This window comes from Pantherophis guttatus, chromosome 2 (genome assembly GCF_059756535.1).
Source record: "Pantherophis guttatus breed Tessera chromosome 2, ASM5975653v1, whole genome shotgun sequence".
Classification (NCBI taxonomy): Eukaryota; Metazoa; Chordata; class Lepidosauria; order Squamata; family Colubridae; genus Pantherophis; species Pantherophis guttatus.
Genome location: NC_142064.1, coordinates 111,742,309 through 111,766,426, shown reverse-complemented (window position 1 = coordinate 111,766,426; position 24,118 = coordinate 111,742,309). Strand labels below are relative to the sequence as shown.

At 41.7% G+C, this 24,118-nt stretch overlaps 1 protein-coding gene across 1 annotated transcript in view; it reads left to right on the top strand.

The window, feature by feature from the left end:
- Positions 1–24,118, top strand: part of LOC117677548 (ultra-long-chain fatty acid omega-hydroxylase) — a 103,195-nt gene that overhangs the window by 7,007 nt on the left and 72,070 nt on the right. Inside the window, exons 3-9 of the mRNA XM_034437828.3 lie at positions 6,342–6,486; positions 10,087–10,140; positions 14,141–14,268; positions 14,971–15,092; positions 16,250–16,517; positions 19,714–19,780; positions 21,961–22,090. Of these exons, the coding sequence (XP_034293719.1) occupies positions 6,342–6,486; positions 10,087–10,140; positions 14,141–14,268; positions 14,971–15,092; positions 16,250–16,517; positions 19,714–19,780; positions 21,961–22,090 (914 nt within the window). The remainder of the gene's footprint in view (positions 1–6,341; positions 6,487–10,086; positions 10,141–14,140; positions 14,269–14,970; positions 15,093–16,249; positions 16,518–19,713; positions 19,781–21,960; positions 22,091–24,118) is intronic.

Below are 24,118 nucleotides of genomic sequence, written 5' to 3'. Positions count from 1 at the left end.
ACGGAAAGATGGTTGTGACCAGCTGCACATTTAAAAAAAAAAAAAAAACTTCATATCTGTGCACAAATGCATTTCTCCAGACATTGGTGCCATTTAAAAAATAAACAGACAAGCACAGGAGTGTTTGGATCTTGTAGTAGAAGTATTCAAACTTGGAAGTGAGGCAGATGGAGAGAGGGAGGAAAGTCTACTAGGATGGATGGGGGTGTTTTTAAAAAGCCCTTCTCTGCATACTACCTCTGTCGTCTTCTTACATTGGCTGGGCAACTTGTATGGCCAGGTTATTCATTGTGGTGGAACAGAAGAGTGGCATAGTGATTAGAATGCATTATTGCAGGCTGCCCACTGCCTGGAGTTTGATCCTGACCAGTTCAAGGTTGGCTCAGCCTTCCATCCTTCCAAGGTTGATAAAATGAGGACCCAGATTCTTGGGAGCAATATGCTGATTCTTAAATGCTTAGAAAGTGCTGTAATCTATGGAGCATTATATAGATCTAAATCTTATTGCTATTGCTGTTGCAAAGAAAAAGAAGAAAGAGATGGCAGCAATGACTCTATAGCAGCGGTTCTCAACCTGGGGGTCGAACGGCCATTTCACAGGGGTCGCCAAAACCCTCTCTCGCCCCCCCCCACACCTTCACTCACCCTCACCCTCTGCCTCTGTTGGATTGCCGTTCGCTGTTCGCTTACCCCGCCCACTTCCAATCTATTGCTGCCTCCTGAGTCCCAGCTGATGGCTAGAGGGAAACAAACCGTTTAAATTCTTGCCGCGGGGCTTCAAAGGGCCGCCCTATAGCTGATCAGTGTTAAAAGAAAACAAATGAGAAGACCAGTGCCTGCAAAAATAGAAAAAAACAGCCCCTTTCAGCTTCAGCATAGGTTAATTACCATAAGTAGATTTGATCAGCCTCCAGACTCTCAGCTGATTTGCTCTCAGCTGTTTTGCGGAAGGCTCTGTTAGCTGCAAAGAGAGGAGCAGATTTTTTTTCCCCTAGCTATGCTAAAAAAAACAAAACTGAAAGTAAAGCAGGGTTATGTTGCAAGTGACAAAATGAGGCAGAGAGATATTTCTTTTTCTTTTTCCTCACCAAAAAAGGTAGGTGCAAAACTGCAAACAATGGGAACTTTAGGCAAAAGAAGAGGTTCAAGATTTTAAAACACAAAAGAAAAAAAGCTCTATTTAACTAGGGAATTGTAATAATTGAGATACTATTAATTGTATATTGTGTTGAAAGCAGAAATGGTTAAGTTGTGGTTTGGAGGAATATATGGGGGAAATTATTTGGTTTATTATTATTGGTAAATATAATTAATTATTTGTAAGAAATTGGATTGCATGGAAATAATTGGAATATTCATGTTCATATTGATTGATATACAAAAAAAGATAGTTATATAACTAATTGATTTATATTAAAATGTTGAATTTGTATTAAACAACTGTATTACATAATTACATAATTAACCAATGTGAGGATGGATATAAAAATAGATGACAATGGGAAGGGGTATAATATAGAATAGAAGGGAAAAATTGAATTTGATTAAGATTAGAGATGAGGATGAAGGGTAATATTGGTTTTTTTAAAAAATAGATGAGGAATAAATATGGCAAAAAGGAAATATAGACATTGTAAATTTAATTGAAATGACTAAACACTGGTTAAATTTGTGAACAAGCCAAATACTCTGTTCAAAGAAAATACATTGTATGTTTGTATGCGTGTTTCTAATTATTGCTATTTATTTATATTTGTTCTCTTTTATTCTTTAAAGTTTAACAATTCATTCTTTATCTTAATATCTTTATATTTGTTTGGGGTTGGTTTTCTTCCCTTTCATCTTTTTTATTGTACAGCAATCTTTCTCCTCAAACCTACCACCTCTCTCTTTTCTTTCCTTCTTACTTTCTCTTCCCCCCCTCTTCTTCTCCTTCCTACTTCCTCTTCCTTTCTCCTTCTCCTCCTCTCTTCCTCCCTTTCTTACCCTCAATCCTACTCTAATTTCCCTTCCCTCCCTTCATCCCTCTCTCTTGCTGTATCCTTTTATGCATATGGACTACTCAGAGGGCTGAAAAAGTTATTTTTGACTGGTCCTCGCACTTTTGACCAGTCCTCGAACTTATGACTGTCCTCACATTTTATGTTTTTGCCCTATCTTGTCACCATGGTGAAGAGAAGCAGTTGTGAAATGAGTGACACAGTTGTTAAGAATGCTACAATGGGCATGATGACCAGTCATAAGTGCGAAGACCAGTCAAAAGTGCAAGGACCTATCATAAATCACTTTTTTCAGCCGTCTGGGTAGTGCTTTTGTGCACATGGACTACTCAGAGGGCTGAAAAAGTTATTTTTGACTGGTCCTCGCACTTTTGACCAGTCCTCGAATTTACGACTGTCCTCACATTTTACGTTTTTTGCCCTATCTTGTCACCATGGTGAAGAGAAGCAGTTGTGAAATGACTGACATGGTTGTTAAGAATGCTGCACGGGCATAAATGTGAGGATGGTCATAAGTGTGAGGACCAGTCAAAAGTGTGAGGATCTGTCAGAAATGACTTTTTTCAGCCCTCTGAGTAGTCCCTATACACATAGCCATGGCCACCCGGTCACATGACCAGCTAGGCACGCCCACCCAGTCACATGACCTCCAAGCCACGCCCACAAAATAAGCCACGCCCACAGAACCGATAGTAAAAATTTTTAGAACCCACCCCTGGTTGGGGGTCACCACAACATGAGGAACTGTATTAATGGGTTTAGGAAGGTTGAGAACCACTGCTCTATAGCATGCATTTAATGGGGTCTTTTCTAAGAAGTAAGAAGAATGCTCATTGCTAATCAACATCCTTTTTAATGGAATTCATTTACTCTACTTTTTCTCCAAGAATAGAAATTCCCAAAAATGAGGGAACCCCAATTTTTTGCAATTGATTTTTTTAATACAATACTACTTATTGATATGTGCCTTGTAGCCATATTTTAAATACCATAGATAGTATATCATATTATGGCATCTATCTAGAGCCGTGATGGCGAACCTATGGCACACGTGCCACAAGTGGCACGCAGAGCCCTCTCTGCGGGCACACAAGCCATTACCCCAGCTCAGCTCCACTGTGCATGTGCATGCACCTCCCACTGTCCAGCTGGTTTTTGGATCTCTTGCCGCAGGGTGCGAGGTGCATGCGGGAGATGTATGTGCATGTGGGGGTGCAGAGCGCATGTGCGGGGGTCACATGCACATGCGTGAAGGTGGGGCACATGTGGGGGTAACGTGCACATGCGCGGGGGTGGGAGTGCATGGGGGGTTGCACATGCATGCATGGGGGCAGGGCGCATGTGGGGTCATGTATGCACGGGAGAGCAGGGGGGGTCGCACACGCATTGTATTATGGGTGCACACACGCACTTTCAGAACTCAGTGATGAAAAGATTAGCCATCACTGACCTAGAGGGTAGGATAGAAACTTGATCTGTCCCCGTCCACACACACACACAAACACAGCCAGCCGAGAGTTAAGGAAACACTTTGGAACGCACCCAGTTTCTTTATCTCCAACTTGGCAGAGATAGACACACCGTCTGCCAAGTGCCTTTATTTTCACAGAAAAACAGAAAGACAAATACTCAGCTTCCAAATGTCCGACAACAATAAATCTTTCTCTCCGCAGTTCCGAACGAGGCTTTAGTGACTATCCAAGGTTAGTTTTGTTCATCACAAGGATCACTGACCACCACCCTCTATTATATAGTCTCTGGGGTGTGGTCCAGTGACTCAGTTCTAATCCCTAGCATGCCTCCTGAGCTGCTGCAATCGTTTATCACGCCTTCGGAGGCATGCGTCCAGGAATGATGTTTCTCCGTCACTCTGATCCGAGCCACCTGTCTCCCTGCTAATCTCCTCTCCCTCGACCAGCACCAGGGACAGTGCCAGAGGGGAGGGGCCTGGAGAGGGAGGTCTGGCTGACTCCTCTTCCTCATGCTCGGAGCTTTCTTCCTCTGATGGGACAGGCTCAGAGGGCGGGGCCACAACAGAAACTACCCACATGAAAACAACTTTATATAACTTCTATATTGCCTAGAATTAGAGCTGTGGAAAAAGGGGATGGAGGAGTGGAGGAAAAACCAAAACCAAACCTTGTGAAAAAATGATGGAGGTAGTCCTCAACTTATGATCACAACTGAGCCTCAAATTTTTGTTACTAAGCAAGGCAGTTGTTAATTGAATGGTGCAGTAAACTGAATTTAGCAAATATGGCTTCCCCCCTTGATTTGCTTTTGGAAGCTGACTGGGAAGATTACAAATGGTGATTACGTGATTCTGGGACAGCGCAACTATCATCGTTACATGCTAGTTGCCAAGTGTCCAAATTCTGATCATGTAACCATGATCAGGGATGCTACTATGGTTGTTTAAGTGTGAAAGCTGGGCATGTCACTTTTTTCAGTGCCATTGTAGCCTCAAACAGTCACTAAACAAAAGGTTGTGAGTCAAGGACGTTCAAGCATTTGTTATTATTCTCCAGGAAGATACAGGGCAACCAAGCTATTTGCAATAAAGTAGCTCCTCTGACAGTACTACTGCAGAGCACATAAAATGCAAATTATGAGGCTCCCCTTCCTCTTTTATTTTACTCATTTGTAAGAACACAATCTTCCTGCAATTTATTAAAAAGTGATGATACCCCTTCAGGTATTTCAGTGGTATCTGATGAGGCTACTGGTTTGGAGAGCATTTCCTAAACGAAGAGGCTGGAAGGAAGAGCACAAGTTTGTCTTCATTGGTGCTAAATAGGGATTGACTATTATGCTAGAGTAAAACCAGTGCAGAAATTGCATCATATATGCCTTGTGTATCGTATAGCTGTGTCCCATCCCACTGTTTCTGTCCTTTTCCCTCATTCCTGAGGTGACTGTTGCCTTCATCACAGTATGCCATTTCATCCAGTGTTTCCAGACACAGAAAGGATGAATCATTGTCATGCAATTTGTTCCAGCTCTCTGTTGAGAATGCAAGAGAAGCAGCAACTAGCTAATCTTGCTAGTTGGAAAGGGGATATTTTAAAGGGTCTGAATATATATACTTCATCCTTTCTCCAATAGGCCCCAGGTTTTTCTCATTCTAAATTTTGGCTCTTTTGGGAAGATACATGTCAACCTCTCTTTTGTATTTGCTCATGCATCCCACCCTGGGGCAGACAGGGCCTTTTTGTGGATTCTTCTCCTGAAAGGGAAGCTACTTGATAGAAACTGCTGAACAGACAGGGAAGCCTCCCTGAAGCCAAGAAGGAATCAACCAAATTAATGCCACTGACAAGGACAACTGAGATGTGATGTTTGCCACATAACTTGTCCTGGCATGCTTTAAAAAAGTGCTGGAGGAGAACAAAAAAGAGCTGATTATTTTAATGAAGATAAGGGAAAAGAGTGTTAATTTATTCCTTTCTTTCAGGCAGATTCCTTTCCCCAAGCTGTCCTTGCTGTTTTGCAAGAGAAGAAGTGCTTTCCATTATAAATTGTGCATTGGTGGAACCATTGTATGAACTAAAAGCCCTATAGCCCTCATATCATGCTCCCAATCCTATTTGCCTCTTTTCCACTGATTTGGCTTAATTTATTTATGATTAAGGAAACCAAGCTCTAGTTTTGATTGTTTATTTGCATTCTTCTGTCCAATAACATTTTATTATATTTTATTTCACTCTTAGTTAGATTTAAACTTAAAGGCTACCTGACTCCAGAGCCACTGTGGATAACTTACATTTAAAAAGAACCAATAACGAACAGAAGAAACTCTGTATGTCCAGAAAATATGAACTCTGTATATTACCCCCTCCAAAAAAAAACCCCATCAGAACAAAACAGCTGGGACCTGTGAGAATAATCAGATTTTTAAAGACTTTTGGACTTCAGGATGGTGGGTGACACATGGAAATCAGGGGAATGCTGTTCCAAAGAGCATGCACCACAACAGAGAAAGCACTCTTCCTTGCTCACCATGGATGGCATTATTTAATTGAAAGGACATGAAAAACATCTACAAAATGAACCTGGTGGAACTGTAGATTGCACTTGGACAAGCCTGCCTAAGACTTGATGAAAACGAAAGGAGATGATTTCATTCTTAGTCAGTGCCTCTAGGGCTCAAGGCCTGCATTTCTATTGCTCAATAGATTTTAGTAGAACTATAGATGCCTGCTTTTGACATGTGGACATAACCACAACACTAAATTCAATAGGGTACCTTCTTTCTCCAGTCTGTTTTCTTTCTTCAGCCAACTAGCTTTATAACTTTCTCCTCCTGCTTGCACCAGCATTCATTGCCTTTATTCATTGCAGATTCCACCCACTGAAGAGGGTTTGACCAAATTGGTCCAGATTGTAAGCACCTTCTCCCCGATATTTATGGTGTGGATGGGACCCTTTATCCCAGTCTTATCATTGGTTCATCCTGATTATATCAAGCAAGTTATGACAGCATCAGGTACTGTGGTGGTGAATGGTGGGAAAACTGGAAATAGATGGGGGGAGTCCACAATTAATTGGCAGAGACTCTATAGAGCCCAGTAGGCATTTGCTGAGTGCCCAGGTTGAATTCACATTGCAAAAGACCTGGTTTATTTAAATGTGGTACGTGGATGAAACCACAAGTAGATAAAACCATATAATTTAGGCCATAAGCAAGTGTTCATAAATCTCTGTGGCAGGGATCACTGAACCCAAAACAAACCAATAGACAGTTTTACATTGCTGCAGAGAGGCTCAGATTAGGAGCTTCACCCCAAACCCAAATCTAGTTTTACAGGTTTTTAATGAAAAAAGCAATGGGAACCTTAATTTTAAGGTTCTTGGGATTTTTTTTTCATAATTTGGATTTGTGTTAATCTGCCTACATACTATTAAAACTCTCATTTCTATAACATTTAACTGGATGAAACAGCACATCATTGAGCCACAATTTTTGAACCAAGGATCCTCAAATGGACTAGTTTATAGAAAGTGTCCAAAATCCCAGGTCTCCCATAGAACTGAAATTTGGCAAGCTTTATAAAACATTTTATGATGTAAAAATTATCATAAAGCAGTTTATGACATTGTACAAATGTCATAAAACATTTCCTGTGGTTTAACTCCTGATGATTAACTATGCTATGCAGTTCAACATGGGCTACTTTCTTTTTTTAAAAAGTTTTTTATTTTTTAAAACAAACATTTAATACATCAGTCATTCCTTCCGTGTGACATCTTGGTGTTGTTTCCAATCATAACATGGGCTACTTTCAAGGGATAGTATGAGGATTCCTGGGGTTGAATTGGAAGAGTTCTAAGAACTCAAGAATTTTATGAATTGCATTTGTTCCTTTATGACTGCTGATCTTGATTTTAGCCATATATATATATATATAAACATATATGATACACAGTATATTACGAATATAAAAATGTTTCATATATATATTGTAAGCCACAAAACCACTCTGTAAAATCAGGAATGCTCAACACTGATCCTAAAATCTCTCGACATGCCACTGAATCACACATTCTCTCTGAATCATAATCTCTCTGATATGTGAGGAAAGTATGAAATACATAATAAACAAAGATATGGAATCAATTAAATTTTCATTTTATTTAAATTGACATTGGAATACATTAACCTTTGATTTTCTTGATCTGCAACCACAGATCTTTGGAATATTGTGCCAAGCATCCTACTTAAAAGCCAAATGTGGCCTTATTTTCAAACTCTTTATTCACTCCTTTTCTACTGCAAGCTGGGAGATACCAGTCTAAGCTAATAAACATTTCCTGGGAACCCAACCAAGGATGATCTAATTCACACCCATAGTTGTGATACTATAATGGTTTTTGACATGCACACCTCAGTTTCCTAATTGGCTGTTCACAAAATGTGATGACTTTAATTCCAAGGTAGGAGTTGGACATTCCTAGATGTTCTGGATTGGAATTCTGGGGTAATAGCCAAAATATCTGATGAAGGTTATGCTGGGAAGACTGATAAAAATCAATGTGTCAAATGTCAATGAGGTTGTGGAATGCCTAGTAGAAATCCATAGTATTCTTTTGGATATTTCTACTTCTTTTTCCTTCTGTCTTATGTGCTATCTTTATCATTGCATGCAGTATTTTGTGGTAAATGAATTTTCATTTGATCCCTGTATGCTTATTAGGTTATTACTGCAATCAATCACAATGACCCAGTAGTTGGTCCAAATCAAGAAAGACTAAATGCCTATAAGTAGAACTGCTGGGGAAGAAATGGTGAACTTAAGATGGTTCCTGGGGAAGAAATGATTAACTTAAGACACCCACAACTGGTCTAGACAGTTGCTCCTCATGAGGAGACTGCAAGACAGTCTCCAGCTGATTTAGAGCTCCGGGAGACAAGAGCTAAACCTTAGTTGGGACCTTTGAAAGGATCTGACTTCTTACACTTTTTTAAATCACTTTTGGAAATTGCTTGTTTACTGCTTTTCTGCTATTAAGAATCTTTGGAATGATGTGTTTTATACTATCAGGCGAGTTTCCTTCAGTCCTTAGCAAATGACATTTTAAATAAAATTTAAGGACTTATTTTTTTTTTTATAAACAGCAAAACTTTTATTTTAGAAAATTGAAAATGGATTAAAGGTCCAGATAAGTTAGAAGTAAGATTTTGAAATTAATTATAAAGAATCCTTCCATGGGGAATTGCTTTTCTTTTGAATTCTTTTTTTTAAATAAGACTTTAAAAATTGGACACCAGGGAACTAGAAGAAGCTAGTAATTAAAGGAGAAATCAAACTCAATTTACAAATGCAGAATGAAGCAAAATATTTTAACATTGGCTATATTGAAGGAAATTTGACTGTTTGCTTCCTACATCTCCTCTTTTGTATCAGATTGTATGAGATTGATTGCAGAATTTAAAAATGGAAATTGAAACACATTCTAAACACGAGCTTTAGTGATGTTACACTTGAACAAAGCCTATATAAATGATGCAAAGAAAATACATGGAGAAAATACCCTCCAAGGAAGTTTTCTTCCTTCCTTGATGACAGACCTATCAATAATATCAATTGTATTCTTATTGCTTAATTCCTGCAGTGGCATTGCCCCAGCCTGATTAGCCAAGCAAAGAGCTAATGATTGCTAAGGTACAAAGGGCAAGACACTTGTCAGAGAAGTAATAAGATAAGCATTTAGGAAAGACCACTTTTCTTTTAATTCTTACAGATTACAGATTAACAGAGTTGGAAGGGACCTTGTAGGTCATCTAATCCAACCCACCTACCCCCAGGAGACCCTACACCATTTCTGACAGGTGGCAGTCCAGTCTCTTCTTGAAAGCTTCAAGCTGTTCCATTGATTGCTTGTTCCCATTGTCAGAAAAATTCTCCTTATTTCTAGGTTGAATCTCTCCTTGAACAGTTTCCATCCATTATTCCTTATCTGGCCTTCAGGTGCTTTGGAAAATAGCTTGACCCCCTCCTCTCTGTGGCAGCCCCTCAAATATTGGAACACTGCTATCATGTCTCCCCTGGTCCTTCTCTTCACTAGACTAGCCATGCCCAGTTCCTGTAACCGTTCTTCATATGTTTTAGTCTCCAGTCCCCTAATCATCTTTGTTGCTCTTCTCTGCCCTCTTTCTAGAGTCTCAACATCTATTTTATAGTTGGTGACCAAAATTGGATACAGTATTCTAGGTGTGGTCTTACCAAGGCTTTATAGAGTGGTATTAGTACAGGGGTGTCAAACTCGCTTTGTTACGGTGGTGTCACATGATGTATCGGGACTTTTTTTCCTCTTCGCTAAATTGGGCGGGGTCGAGGCCAGCACATGACGCATCCGGCCTACGGGCTGCAAATTTGACACCCCTGTATTAGTACCTCACTTGATCTTGATTGAATCCTTCTGTTAATGCAACTTCTCTGGCTGCCACCTCGCACTGTTGGCTCATATATGACTGCTGAGGAACATGATATTTTAGGAATATTATTCTCAGAACTGGGAGGTTGGAACTATTTTACTGTTTTTAAAGAGAGCACCAGGAAAACTGTTTCTCTGTTTTTCTCTGCAGCTGATACTGCTCCCAAGGACAAATTCTTCTATGGCTTCCTGAAGCCCTGGCTTGGTAAAATACCTCTCACTTTATTAATAGATTGTTATGCAAAATTGCTCTAACACACAATGACAGGCAACAGAAATTTTAGGATCATAAAATGCTTTTTTAAAGAAAAGTACTACTCATAGACATATAGATAGTCCTCACTTAACAATCCTAATTGGGACTGGCAACTCCATTGCTAAATTCTGCAATTTTTGAATGAAAAGTCATGTGACTGCTCCACAGCAGTTCTGGCAATCCCAATTACTATTGTTGAGTGAATAGGCAAGGAGCCACCTGGATCCAAGCCATTCTTGGAAGAAGGTAAGGGATTGCCTCCACTTCAGCTCTCCCCATCTTCCCCCATCTCTGCCCTTTTGCCCACACCATCTAGCCCTGTCCTCCCCTGCCCACACCACATACCACTATTGGCTGGAACCTTCTTTTGCTCCACTTTCTTTCATGTGTCTCTTTTCCTTCTTTTGCACCAACACAACCAGGGCCTTATTTTGAGAATGGCCAGATGGGTCAGCCCAGCAGAGCAGAGCTCAGTGAAGAGTGAAGACAATGACAAAAGTCAGCTGGGGGTGAGGGGCAGTGGTAGGGGTTGTAAATGTGAGTGGGCCCAAATTTTATCCACATTACCACAGGGATACTGGAATAGCTGGAACTTTGAAGGCTGGTCACAACACCATTGTAGCTTCAAATGGTTATTGAATGAATAGTCATTAAGTGAGGACTTACACGTACATGCATGCCCATCATGCTATACTGTTATACTGTTTCAGGGTAAACAACATAAAGTTGCTTCCCCTGAAATGGTATAACATGATGGGCATGCATATACATGTAGTCCAGAAAAAAGTAAAAGTGTTACATCAGCAAAACTGAAGTCATGGGATAAGTAAAAGAGAACAGGAAAAACCAGTTTATATTAACATACACCATGCCTCTCCAAGTCTCCATCCTTTTTTATCATTACTGTGAAAGTTTGAGGTTGGGAAAAGTGAGAGAGACCTGGGATAACCAGTCAAAAGACAGCAGGTGGATTAGCTGACAATTTAAGCCAGGTGGAGAGAAATCTGGGAAGAAGTATTTCAAATCACTGGGAGAAACTCTGCCTTAATTAATATAAATGAGGCTGGGAAACTCTTACAGCTTCCAAGATTTTATATTTACCCCAGGGTAGCATTAAAGATCTCTCTGAAATACAGTATGTTTGTGTAATGTATAATGCTTTCAATCTCTATAGTTCTGTAGAAAACCCTTCCACATTGTGGTCCTCTAGGCATTGGCTATATCAGGCTACTTCATGTGTACTAACTGTATAGCTCAGGGTATCTTACAGGTGGAGCACATGCCAATATATACTTTATAGTTAGTTCAAATGATTTGTTTTGTGTATGTTGAAATATTGTCTCTGATTATCACAAGCCACTGTGTTATGACCCAGATGATAAAGGCCAGGCAGGCCTCTAGAGAGTTCTTTCCCTTAATACAGGAGTGTCAAACTCACAGCCCGTGGGCTGGATGCATCACATGGTGGCCACGCCCACACCTGGTTTAGCGAAGGGGGAAAAAGTCACAATACATCATGTGATGATGCCATAACGATGCGAGTTTAATACCTCTGTCTTAATATATGTTTCAGCCAAAGGGCCTCCAACAACCAGTAAGGCTCCACCCCCACGCTACCCTGCAGGCAGCCACTCTAATTCCCAAACAGCCACATAGTACAAAGAAAGCTCACAGAGTAGGAGCATGCTCCCAGGGCAAGGCAGAGGTGGGATTCAGCCTGTTCGCACTGGTTCAGGAAAACCGTTTGTTAAGATTTTGTGCAGTTCGGAGAACCAGCTGATCACATCACTGGCTGGCCCCTCTCCTCCCAGTCATTCCTGATCTCGCCTTGCCTTCCTTAGCCATTGCCTAGAGTCATGCCCGCAGCATAGCTGCTGCTGCTCTCTGGTTCCCTCACTTGCCTCGACCACGCAGCCCAGCTAATCTCTGCCCGGTGAGCCTTCCTTTGCTTCTTGCCCAGCTGCCTCCCATGCAGCTTACCCAGCCCAGCCTGCCTTCCTCAAAGCCTTCCCCGTGGTCCCCATGGCCTGCTTGCTTCCTGCCCCTGCAGCACAGCCTGCTTGCTTGCGGCCCCCGTGGCCCAGCCTGCTTACCTGCCTTCCCCTCAGCCTCCTACATGGCCCCCATGGCCCAGCCTGCTTGCCTGCCCTCCCCATGGCCTCCCACACAGCCCCTGTGGTCCAGCCTGCTTGCTTGCCTTCCCATGCGGTCCCCTGTTGTGGCCCGCCAGCAGCCTGTACGGATCGTGGCTGATCCCAACGAAGAGGAGGCTGGTGTGGTATCACGCTAGCAGCCTACGCAGCCAGCGCTCACGATGGACAGCGAGGAGGCTGAAGAGGATGTGGTGCCAGAGCCAGAGACTCAGCCAGGGCCTTCAGAACCTCCAGAGGTTCCTTCAAGTGGAGAGAGCGGTGGAGGAGCCTCTCCTCAATGCTTGAGCACGCAGGGCTGCCAAAAGGCAGGAGTGGCTACTCAGGAGGAGGAGGTCTACTCGAGAGTAGAGCTTGAGGATAATTGGCCACTCCCTTAGCCTATTTAAGTCGCATGCAGCTAGTGCTTTCTTGCTGGAAACAACTCGTATTTATGATCAGAGTATTTTGGTTTATCATATCTTGTTTTCTGGGCTGGTTGCCAACCTTTGCCGGTCTTGTTTATTCTTGCTACTTAATAAATTTGATAAGGACCATTGGTGTGTGTCAATATCCTCGGAAACCCAGAGCTGGGGCAGAACTTCCCCTCAGCCCAGCCTGCTGCTCTCTGATTCTCGCACTTGACCCGACCATGCGGCCCAGTTGATCAGCCTGGCTGCAGTTAGGAACCCAACTAGGGCTAGCTGTCTTGTCACCAACGGGCACTCTCCAGTGGCGTCAGCCTTATCTTCTCAGGGCAAACGAGGAGTGGCTGTGAGTGGAGGGGCCGGTTGTGGCGCCCCTCGACTTGAGTGATGTTGAGTTGGTCACACCCACCCAGTCACATTATCACCCAATAACACTACCCAGCTGGTCATTAGGGCAGAAAACTGGTTGTTAAATTATTTGAATCCCACCACTGGGGCAAGGTCCAGTTTCCAAGTACAATCCACTAGACAGAGTCCAGGCACAATACAAAGGCAGTCCTCAGGACAAGAAACAGGTCACAGAAAAGAAGCAGTTTCAAAGCCCCAGTGAAGCAGAGGCAAAACGCAGGCAACAAGAGAAGGGCTAGATCCAAACCAAAATGCAAAGAGCAATCTTTCAGGCAAGGCAAACAGGCACGAATCAAAGCCAGGTGAGTGTAAGCCAAAGCAAACAAGTGTTCCTGGCAAAAACTAACTCCCCACGGCTTCTTCTTAAGTTACTTCCCTCCAGGTGTTCCTTGTAAGCAGGGGTGGAGTGACCTTCTCCCGAGTAGCCTTGGTGATCCTTGTGCTAGGATCAATGGAGTAAATAGTTGTTCCTCATCAGAGGAGATTGACTGTCTATAGGCACCACTGCTCCTCTGTGTCTGTGCAGGCAGGCAGCTCTCCGCCTGGTCAACCACCTCCCCCAATGCCTGAGGATCCCGGGACAGCATCGTCCTCAGCCCCTGGAGTGCCTTCACTGTCGGACAGTCCCAGTTCCAAATCTTCCTCCTCCTGCGAACCAGGCTCTGAGGGGGCCATGACACTGATAGATCCAAGGCAGAATAGCTTTATTTACTGTCCATCTTCAGGGCTGCTTCAATAAACTATTTTTTAGATTTGGTGATTTAGGCCAGTTTGCACCAGATATGTTGGATCACAAATCCCTGAATTGCCCAGCTGGTATAGCCTACTGGTTGGGAAATCTGGAAGCTGTAGTCCAATTTATCTAGAGAATACCAAATTGGAGAAGTCGGATTTAGTTTGTATGGAAAGATGCAGACAGTTCCTCCGGTGAAGAGGAACTTTGCCTCAATCAATCCTTTGCCTCAATCATTTTTCTTACCACAGGAGATGGATTATTACTGAGCAGTGGGACAAAGTGGGCTCGACACCGGCGTTTGCTCACTCCTGCTTTTCATTTTGATATCCTGAAACCTTATGTGAAAATCTTCAATCAGAGTACAGACATCATGCATGTAAGCTATTCTAAAACTTGGGCATTCTTCCCATTTCCATACTCATTAAATGTCTCTGCATCTCTGCATTGTTGGTGCAGTCTATCTATATGTACAACTGAACAGTTTTTCATGCACAGATATTGAACATGATCTCTTTTTGCACTAGTTTTGTAGCCACACCAGAAGCAGTTAGATGGATAATTTCCTTAAATATTGAACTATAGCATCTATCCTATTGAGATTCTATGGTGCCATATTAGGGAATTTTATCATGGTTTTATCCTAACTCAATATTTTATTTATTGTACATACACTTTACATACATGTATTTGCTGTTGCTTTATTTAAACATATATTTGTGTTTATACAAGATGTGGAGAGAGATGGCCAGATAATTGCTAAGAGTCGGACGTGACTGAAAGCATAACATCATCATCATCAATGATTGAATGGTTTCTGTAGATATCATATGCTAAGTAAAATAAATTTGTGTACTTCTCCATTTCTCTGTTCTATCTTCCTTCTTTATATGTTCAATATGCAGATGTGAAATATCAGTATTCTCTCTCCTTGGTTTATTCCCCAGGCATTTGCATAGCCTTTTGCTCATCCTGAATCACATCTGCCTTGGCCTTGTGCAAGATCTGGGCTACCTCCCTGACTTTGGTATCATTTTGTTCCTTTTCTAGGTTTTATGTATTGCATATCATCTTTTTACAGGCCAAGTGGCACAGACTGATCTCAGCAGGCCCTATTTCTCTTGACATGTTTAAGCACATCAGCCTCATGACTCTAGACAGCTTGCAGAAATGTGTTTTCAGCTCTAATAGCAACTGTCAAGAGTAAGTAAATCAGCAGCATGAAGAAGTGCAATAAAAGGAAGATAAGCATGCATATATGTTATATTTTTCGAGGCCAATAACTGAATTCCTTTTCCAAATACATGGGCATACTGAAGCCAGGGCTGCACAGAGGGTGCAAACTCAATTTTTTGCAATTTCATTTCAGTGATAAATAATTGGCATGTATTTTTCAATATGATGAGGCAAGAAACACATGAAATCTGTAGTCTAAGTCCTAAACTAAGTTTAGCATCATTTTTAAAAATAAAGAATTCTCCCAAACAATTTCCCCAAACTCAATGGGGAAAAAGAGAATGTTATGGATCCAGGCATTTTGCATCAAAGCTGTTATCCTCTCAAAACATGTTACGTGTATCCCCAGCCTCCAAGTGGGGGAACCTCTGCCCCAGATTGGGAGCCTAAACTTGGAAATAATCATTGCCTTTATAGATAAGTTTAATGCTATTAAAATTGCATTCAAACATTAGGGCTTCTATAAAAATAGTAATACTACAATATTCTTACTTACCCATTCAAAAAGATTCCCAATATCTTAGTAACTTAGATGTGTCTGGAATATTTTCTTAGAGAAAGCAAACTCTTTTTTTACAGTGAGATATTAAAAATCTTTGAGACGGCATTTTCAGAACAGCAACTCACATTTCTCAAAGTGATGAGAATGATCTCTTTGATCCAGAATATCGTAAACAGAATAACTTTTGCCACGTTTCAGCCTCACCATACTTGCTATCTTTGTATAAATATGCATAGAATTGCATTGTTAATCCTTTGGAAGTTAGATCCCTTAAATAAACTGAGACTTTCTGATGAATGCATATGTTTCTGTTATATCACATATATTGGGAAATAAAAAGAATTCCAGGTCAATACTTACCACAGATATTTTTCTAACATACTAGTGTTGTTTAATGAATGTTACAAGTGTAAAAGAAACACTACAAAGAATAGTTACTGTATTTGTGTTATATAGATATGTTAACATTCTGTTTTTCAGACCAATGGTATACTCTGAGCAATGTTAAGACTTACTTGTATTTCTTAGGGAAAAATGTACTGTATTCCTGAATTCTAAGTACTTGTTTCTATTGAATTTCTCTTATTTTTTTCTTATAACAAAATCATTGGATACATTCCAGGAAATCAAGTGACTATATTGTGGCCATCTTGGAGCTTAGTTCTCTTGTTGTGCAGCGACAAAATAAACTGTATTTGCAATCTGACTGGGTTTATTACCTGACACCCCATGGCCACCGTTTCCGTCGTGCATGTAAAATTGTGCATCGTTTCACAGCGAATGTGATTCAGGAACGGCGAATGGCACTAAGCCGCTTGGGCCAGAATGCCTGGCTCATATCAAAGCAGAGCAAAACCATTGACTTCATTGATGTTCTGTTGTCGGCCAAGGTATGTATGTATTTAACTCTTTTTCAGATGTGATTAGATTAGATTAACAGAGTTGGAAGGGACCTTGTAGGTCATCCAGTCCAACCCCCCCACCCTACATCAGTGTTGACTAACCTTTTCAGCACCAAGTGCTGAAATGGGAGTGTGTGGCCAGGGAGCGCTGGAAACCGGAAGAGGAGCTCCCTGGAGCGCACGCACAGGAGCACCAGAAACTGGAATAGCCGTTCCCCAGCACACATCTACGTGCCAGGATGCACATGCACACTGGTCACCTGGTCTTCCCGTTTCTGGCATGCATGCAAGTGCAAAGACGAGCACGCATATGTGCGCTGGAACCCGGAAGAGCAACAGGTGACAGCTGGCGTGCCCGGAGAGATGGCTCTACATGCCACTTCCAGCATGCATATCATAGGTTTGCCAACACAGCCCTACACCATTTCCGACAAATGGCAGTCCAATCTCTTCGTGAAAGCCTCCAGTGATGAAGCTCGTACAAGTTCAAAAGGCAAGCTGTTCCATTGGTTGATAGTTCTCACTGTCAGAAAATTTCTCCTTATTTCTAGGTTGAATCTCTCCTTGGTCAGTTTCCATCCATTATTCCTTGTCTGGCCTTAGAAAATAGCTTGACCCAGTGGTGAAATCTAAAATTTGTTACTACCGGTTCTCTGGGCGTGGCTTGAGGGGGTAATGTGACTGGGTGGGCGTGGCCAATTTTTTTTTTTTTTTTACTTTTAAAATTATTTTTTCTACAACCTCTTCGGGGAAGAGGTTGTAAAAACATGCTTTCAAAAGGCTCTGACAATCCCAGCTGAGTTGCCTGAGTGGCAGAGGTTTTTTTAAAAAGCCTCTGCCAATCAGGCAACTCAGCTTGGATTGTCAGAGGCATTTAAAAGAAAAAAAAGGTTTTTTTCTTTTAAAAGCCTTTGACAATCCCAGCTGAGCCGCGCGATCATCAGAGGCTTTTTTTTTTACTTTTAAAAGCATTTTTTGGCTGAAGAGGTTGTAGAAAAAATGCTTTTAAAAGTAAAAAAAAAAAAAGCCTCTGATGATTGTGCGGCTCAGCTGGGCATGTGGGGGAGGGCAGGGATTTTTGCTACCGGTTCTCCAAACCACCCGCCTTCATCGCTACCAGATCGGGTGATCCGGTCCGAACCGGGAGCATTTCACCCCTGGCTTGACCCCTTCCTCTCTGTGGCAGCCCCTCAAATATTGGAACACTGCTATCATGTTTCCCCTGGTCTTTCTCTTCACTAGACTAGCCATGCCCAGTTCCTGTAACCGTTCTTCATATGTTTTAGTCTCCAGTTCCCTAATCATCCTGGTTGCTCTCCTCTGCACTTTTTCTAGAGTCTCAACATCTTTTTTATAGTGTGGTGACCAAAACTGGATGCAGTATTCTAGGTGTGGTCTTACTAAGAGTGGTATTAGTACATCACTTGATCTTGATTGTATCCCTCTGTTAATGCAGTTTAGGATTGCATTGGCTTTTTTGGCTTCCACTGCACACTGCTGGCTCATATTTCGTTGATTATCCACTAAGACTCCAAGATTTCTCTCACAGTTAAAACCTGGTTTCACCCAGTCTATATATGTAATTTTGGTTTTTCTTGTCTAAGTGTAAAACTTTACATTTCTCTACATTGAATTTCATTTTGTTAGATAGGGTCCAGTGTTCAAGTCTGTCAAGATCCATCTGGATCTTGAGCCTATCTTCTAGGGTGTTAGCTATTCCTGCCAGCTTAGTATCATCTGCAAATTTGGTAAGTTCCCCTTCTATTCCCTCATCTAAGTCATTTATGAAGATATTGAAGAGTACTGGGCCTAAGACGGAACCTTGTGGTACCCCACTTTAACAGTTTAACTGTTTTAGACAACAGCTGGTTTCAGCTTTTCCTCCAACCCTGTTTGCAATATAAACACAATATTTAATTTAAGTTTGCACATAGGATTCATTAAACAAAGTAAATGCACTCTTGATTTGTATTTCCAGGACAGAAGAATAGCTATAGTGCTCATTCCCTCCTACTAGGCTCCTCGACATTGAACTCTTAATTCTTTTGCAATCATACAAGCTCGTGTTGGTGCTAGGTTACACAGTATCCTGGGTTATAGCCTCCCATTTTAAGTTGTCTCCTTCAAGAAATAAAGAAACATAGGAAGAAAACTTCAGCTGCCTGGGGAGGGCACACAATGACAGGATTCACTATAACATCATTCTGGAAGAAGCTAGGGAAGAACAGAATAAATTTAATAAAGGTTCTCATGAGCAGATTTCAATGAAGCAGATTTCAGATTTATGTGTAGGTTATGTGTTTTGAGGGAAAACAGTTAAAATCATTATCAGAATTCAGTATTAGAGTGATGTTCCTTCTCTGGTTTTGAAATTGTTTTGGTTAAAGAAGGATTTTAACCAGACAGGTTTAAAAAATGCTAGCCTCCCATTTGCTTTCCAACTTATGAGAATAGCAAAAAAAAGTACAAAATATAAAGCAAGATGCTATGAAGAAATGAGCTTCTCTAGTTCAGGGGTTTTCCAATTTTTTCTGAAAATGTTGGCTAAAAAATGTCATAGAATCCCTGACCAAGAGGCAAAGATCTTTTTTTTTCTGATAGAAAATAGGCTCTGCTAAAGATTTTTTTTTTCCTTTTTGCCTTAGTCTCACATGGATCCCTATCAACTTCTAATATTTCCCCAGTATTTCACTGAACACCATTTGAAAAACTGCAGTAATTGTTAGTCAGTTTTTTAAAAAAGCTTTTCCTAGTTTGCAAAGGGCAGTTTAATTATCTGAATGCTCATTGTTCTTCATCACATATGAAGAATGAATTCATATGAATGATGCTGTGTTTTCACATGATTAATCGCAGAAATGCTGTGGAAGAAGCTTCTCCTCTTGAAAAGGCCTGTGTAGAATGCTGCTATTTACTAATAGAGACATTAGGGTTTCGGTCTGCAGGTTTCATTGGAACAGAAGCCCCACTTTTGCAAAAAGCCATCAAGATATATGGAAAAAACTCTGAACTGCTCTGGAGATGGGGATCCCAACAAATCCAGTCAAGGCTGTTTATAGCAGAGTGGGAGGATGGCAGATGCTGAGTTCATGCTGTGTGAGACTCTTGATTAAGGGAACAACATTACCACAGTGAGATTCCCAGGCTGTCTTGTCTAAATAAATATCTATTTTTTTCACTGTAGGATGAAGAGGGTCAACATTTGTCTGATGAAGACATAGCAGCTGAAGCTGACACATTCATGTTTGAAGGTGAGATGGGTGAATGAATCTCATGCATGCAGTGGATTTCTCAGAAACAAAAACTGGAGAAATGGGGCCTCCATTCCAAGCTGCAAGAATGCTGCAAGTCTAGAAGGAAAGAGTTACTTGTGGCTTCCGCTTTGACTGATCAATGGCTTGTTCAATGTAGAGGCTATATGTTGTTAATTGCCTTATCTGGTGCTGTCCCAGTTTTGATGTATCAGGGGTGAAATGTTCCTGGTTCAGACTGGATCGATCTGGTAGCGATGACGGTGGGTGGTTCGGAGAACCGATAGCAAAAATCCCTGCCCTCCCCCCATGCCCAGCTGAGCCGCACAATCATCAGAGCCTTTTTTTTTTACTTTTAAAAGCATTTTTTCTTCAGCCGAAGAAATGCTTTTAAAAGAAAACAAACGTCTCTGACAATCAGGCAACTCAGCTGGGATTGTCAGAACCTTTTAAAAGCATTTTTTCATAACCTCTTCAGCTGAAGAGGTTGTAGAAAAAATGATTTTAGAAAAAAAAAAAGGGCCATGCCCATCCAGTCACATTACCACCACCACCCACCCAGCCACAGAACCTGTAGTAACACATTTTACATTTCACTACTGTGATGTATCCTACTGTTTGCATCTCTTCCCCATGCCAGGCCCCTGGAAAAGGACTTATCCTAAGCACAATGTTTTGAATTAAGGCCCAAACTGTGGGGCAGTCCATTTGCCCTGTATTATCAGTTGATTATTTCCATGAGCTGCAACAGGCTGATATTTGTATCCAAAAGGAGTTGTGGTTTCCAGTGTCTGGGCCCTCTTCTCCAGACCAGAGTGATTACCTGGTCTTTGCACTGTGCCTATCCAACTAAGATCATTCAGCTTCTGGAACAATGATTATCTTTCAAAACCAATGTCCCTGCACTGTTCTGGATACAGAAGGATCATAACAAACTGACTTGTGTCCAGGGGTGAAATTCAGCAGGTTCTGACAGGTTCTGGAGAACCAGTAGCGGAAATTTTGAGTAGTTCAGAGAACTGGCAAATACCACCTCTGGCTGACCCCAGAGTGGGGTGGAAATGAAGATTTTGCAGTATCCTTCCCCTGGAGTGGGGTGGGAATGGAGATTTTGCAGTATCTTTCCCCTGCCACGCCCACCAAGCCACGCCCACAGAACCAGTAGGGAAAAATCTTGAATTTTACCCCTGCTTGTGTCCCTTTAATTGTTAGACTTGTTCATTGGCGTTTTAGAAGAATGTGCACAATTAGATCCCTATGAGTCATATAGGCCATTACTAAATGAAAATCAGATGAAGAAATAGAATAGAATAGAACAGAATAGAACTAGAAAGGACATTGAAGGTCTTCTAGTCCAGCCCCCTGCTCAAGCAGAGACCCTGTACCATTTCTTCCATATACAATAGATGTATTGTATCTTGACAGGGGGGCAAAGGTCGACCCCGAGGCCCCTTGTATGTGGGGTGCCGCAAGGATCGGTCCTCTCGCCCCTTCTGTTCAACATTTATGTGAAGCCGCTGGGCGAGATCATCCGTGGTTTTGGAGTGAAGTACCACCAGTACGCTGATGACACCCAGCTGTACATCTCCACCCCAGACCACCCCAATGATGCCCTTGAAGTGATGTCCCGGTGCCTGGAGGCCATACGGATCTGGATGGGGAGGAACAGACTGAGGCTCAACCCATCCAAGACCGAGTGGCTGTGGTTTCCGACATCCCGATATAGTCAGTTGGCACCATCACTGATTATTGGGGGCAAGTCGTTAGCCCCCACGGATGGGGTTCGCAACTTGGGTATCCTCCTGGACTCACTGCTGTCTTTAGAAGAGCATATGACGGCTGTGGCTGGGAGGAATAGAGTAGAATAGAATAGAATAGAATAGAATAGAATAGAATAGAATAGAATAGAATAGAATAGAATAGAATAGAATAGAATAGAATAGAATAGAATAGAATTCTTTATTGGCCAAGTGTGATTGGACACACAAGGAATTTGTCTTGGTGCATATTCTTGGTGAAGTAGGTTGTGGTCTACTTTTTCAAATGTAAATGAAGAATAATTTTCTTGGGAATCTTTGGCATTTTTATCTTAAACAAAAATCTTCAAATGGGATCCCTTTTGATAAGTATCATGTAGTCCTGCCCTGGACAGTTTCCATGTAACTTTTGTTTTGTTTTAGGCCATGACACTACAGCAAGTGGCTTGTCCTGGATTCTATACAATTTGGCTCAATACCCCAAATATCAAGACCAGTGCCGGGCAGAAATTCAAGATCTGCTGCAGGGACGGGAAACAGAAAAAATTGAATGGTAATGGGCTGTAGGCAGAAAGAAAGCAATCCAGAGGGTGGAAGATCAAGGCAGATTCAGATGTTACTTGAATAAGAAAGTGAACTAAGCCAGAGCTAATGTCTTCCATGGGTGAAATTATAATGTTACATCATTAAGAACATCTTTACATGCTGGCTGGAGAATTCTGGGAATAAGTCCACATTAGTTGCCTGGTCCAGAGGTTCATTAAATGATGATATTGTTGAGGATTATGCAAGTTGTTTGCTTAAAGTTAGAGACCTATTGTAAAGGTATTGTGAAACTTGAAGTTGTTTGCTTGGAGAGTATTACATGTGTATGTCAAAATGCCAGTACCTTCTTGGGCAAATTGAGCCAGAAATGGGAAGATCAAAAAGATGCTTAGGAAGGGTTTCATTTTCAAGGCTGAGAACTTTAGGCTGCTTAAATGTCAGCAGGACTCAACTGCAGTTGTGGGAAGGTGGAAGCCATTTTGTAAGTCCATCAGTTGTCTTTCACAGCAAAATGACTGGCTTAGGTTCTGGAAAATAACTTTTAAAAATTCCCATCTGCCTCTGTTTATTATGTTATTTATGTTTTGCAGAGTTACCTGACTACTTTGTAGTGGACATTTGCCTTTTACAAGCTTCCCAGCTGAGTTTGCCTCTAGCTTTTCTTTGTGAGACTTTCTCTGTCCTTCCCCTTCATTAGACCATATTCTGGGGTAGGGTCCTCCTTTCCTTTGTTGGCTATTTGTGGGGCACAATTCAGGCACAGATTGTTTGTCTTGGCAGGATTGGTAATTTTGTGTGATTGGCTCTCAGCAAATTTTGCAAAATACTCTTTTAGAGAATCTACTTTGTTTTTAGCTGTAGTCAGCAAGTTGAAGATTGAAAGAACAATCTGGGTTGCCAAAATTCTTTGTCTGATTACAAAATCAAACATAGTCTGGCAGCAATCAAGCTGTACATATGCAAACAGTTGGTCTGGTTTGAATACTCAAAGCTAAATCACCATCAGAATGTATTCCCTTTCTTTCCAAACAGTTTTGATACATTCGTGGCTTTCCACCTACATTTTTGATACCTGTAGCTGTAGATGATCAAAATAGGCTCCTGCTTTTTCTGGGTTTGACCAGGGAAAGTGTGTAGGATAGTTCAGGGAGAGTTTTGAAATTGAAATTGCGATATTGTAAAAATCAACAATTTGTCTTATTTTTCCCCAAAAGCAAAGGTCAAAAGGCACAAGACACCTAATAAGAGAGCACAGGGGGCTAGCACCCAGATAGAGCAGAAAGCTCCTATGCCAGCCCCCAGGTTGTCCAAACTCAAGGATGCTGGCTCTAATCCCAATGAAGCTCCTAAACTGGCTCCTAGTGTCAGCTTCCTCTGGAACCACCTGTCCTCCGCCGAACAAACACTACACACACACACTCAAAAAGTGAAGCTATCCGGGCTTCCTGTCTGGCTTCCGTTGCCGCCAGACGGTCCTCTGAGACCGCCAGCCCCGTTGCCTGTAAAGAGCCGCCTTTACATCTGAAAGGCGGCTCGAAAAACTCCATTTCCTGAGGGAAATGTGAGACAGAGCAGGCGAGGGCAGGTAGAGCTCTCTGCGAAGTCCCCAGAGTTTTTTTTTTACTCTTGGGGACGAGCAGGTTGTGGCTTCCTATTTTCGCTCGCCGCTACTCCGGGCTTCAGGAGAACTCTGCCTTTTTGCAGAGCCAGGCGCTGGGACCGGACTAATCAATGAAACTAACAGATCATCTGAATAAGCAGGATGAAATTCGGATCGGGGATCCTAAACTGCAAGTATTCTAACCCCAAGACTGATTTTAAAGTTAAAGAAGAGTGAAAGGAGGAAAAAGGAGAGTTTAAAATGGCGACTGACTGAGGCTTGAGAAAAGCTGAAAGTGAAAGTCCTTCCATTTGAATAGCTTATAACGTTACAAAGTTACAAAGTATCTAGCAAAAGTGCTGGTTAGAAGTGAGAGGAAAAATTCTTATTTCATGTTTCTTCCTTCTTAGGGATTTGTTATTGATATTGTTTGGA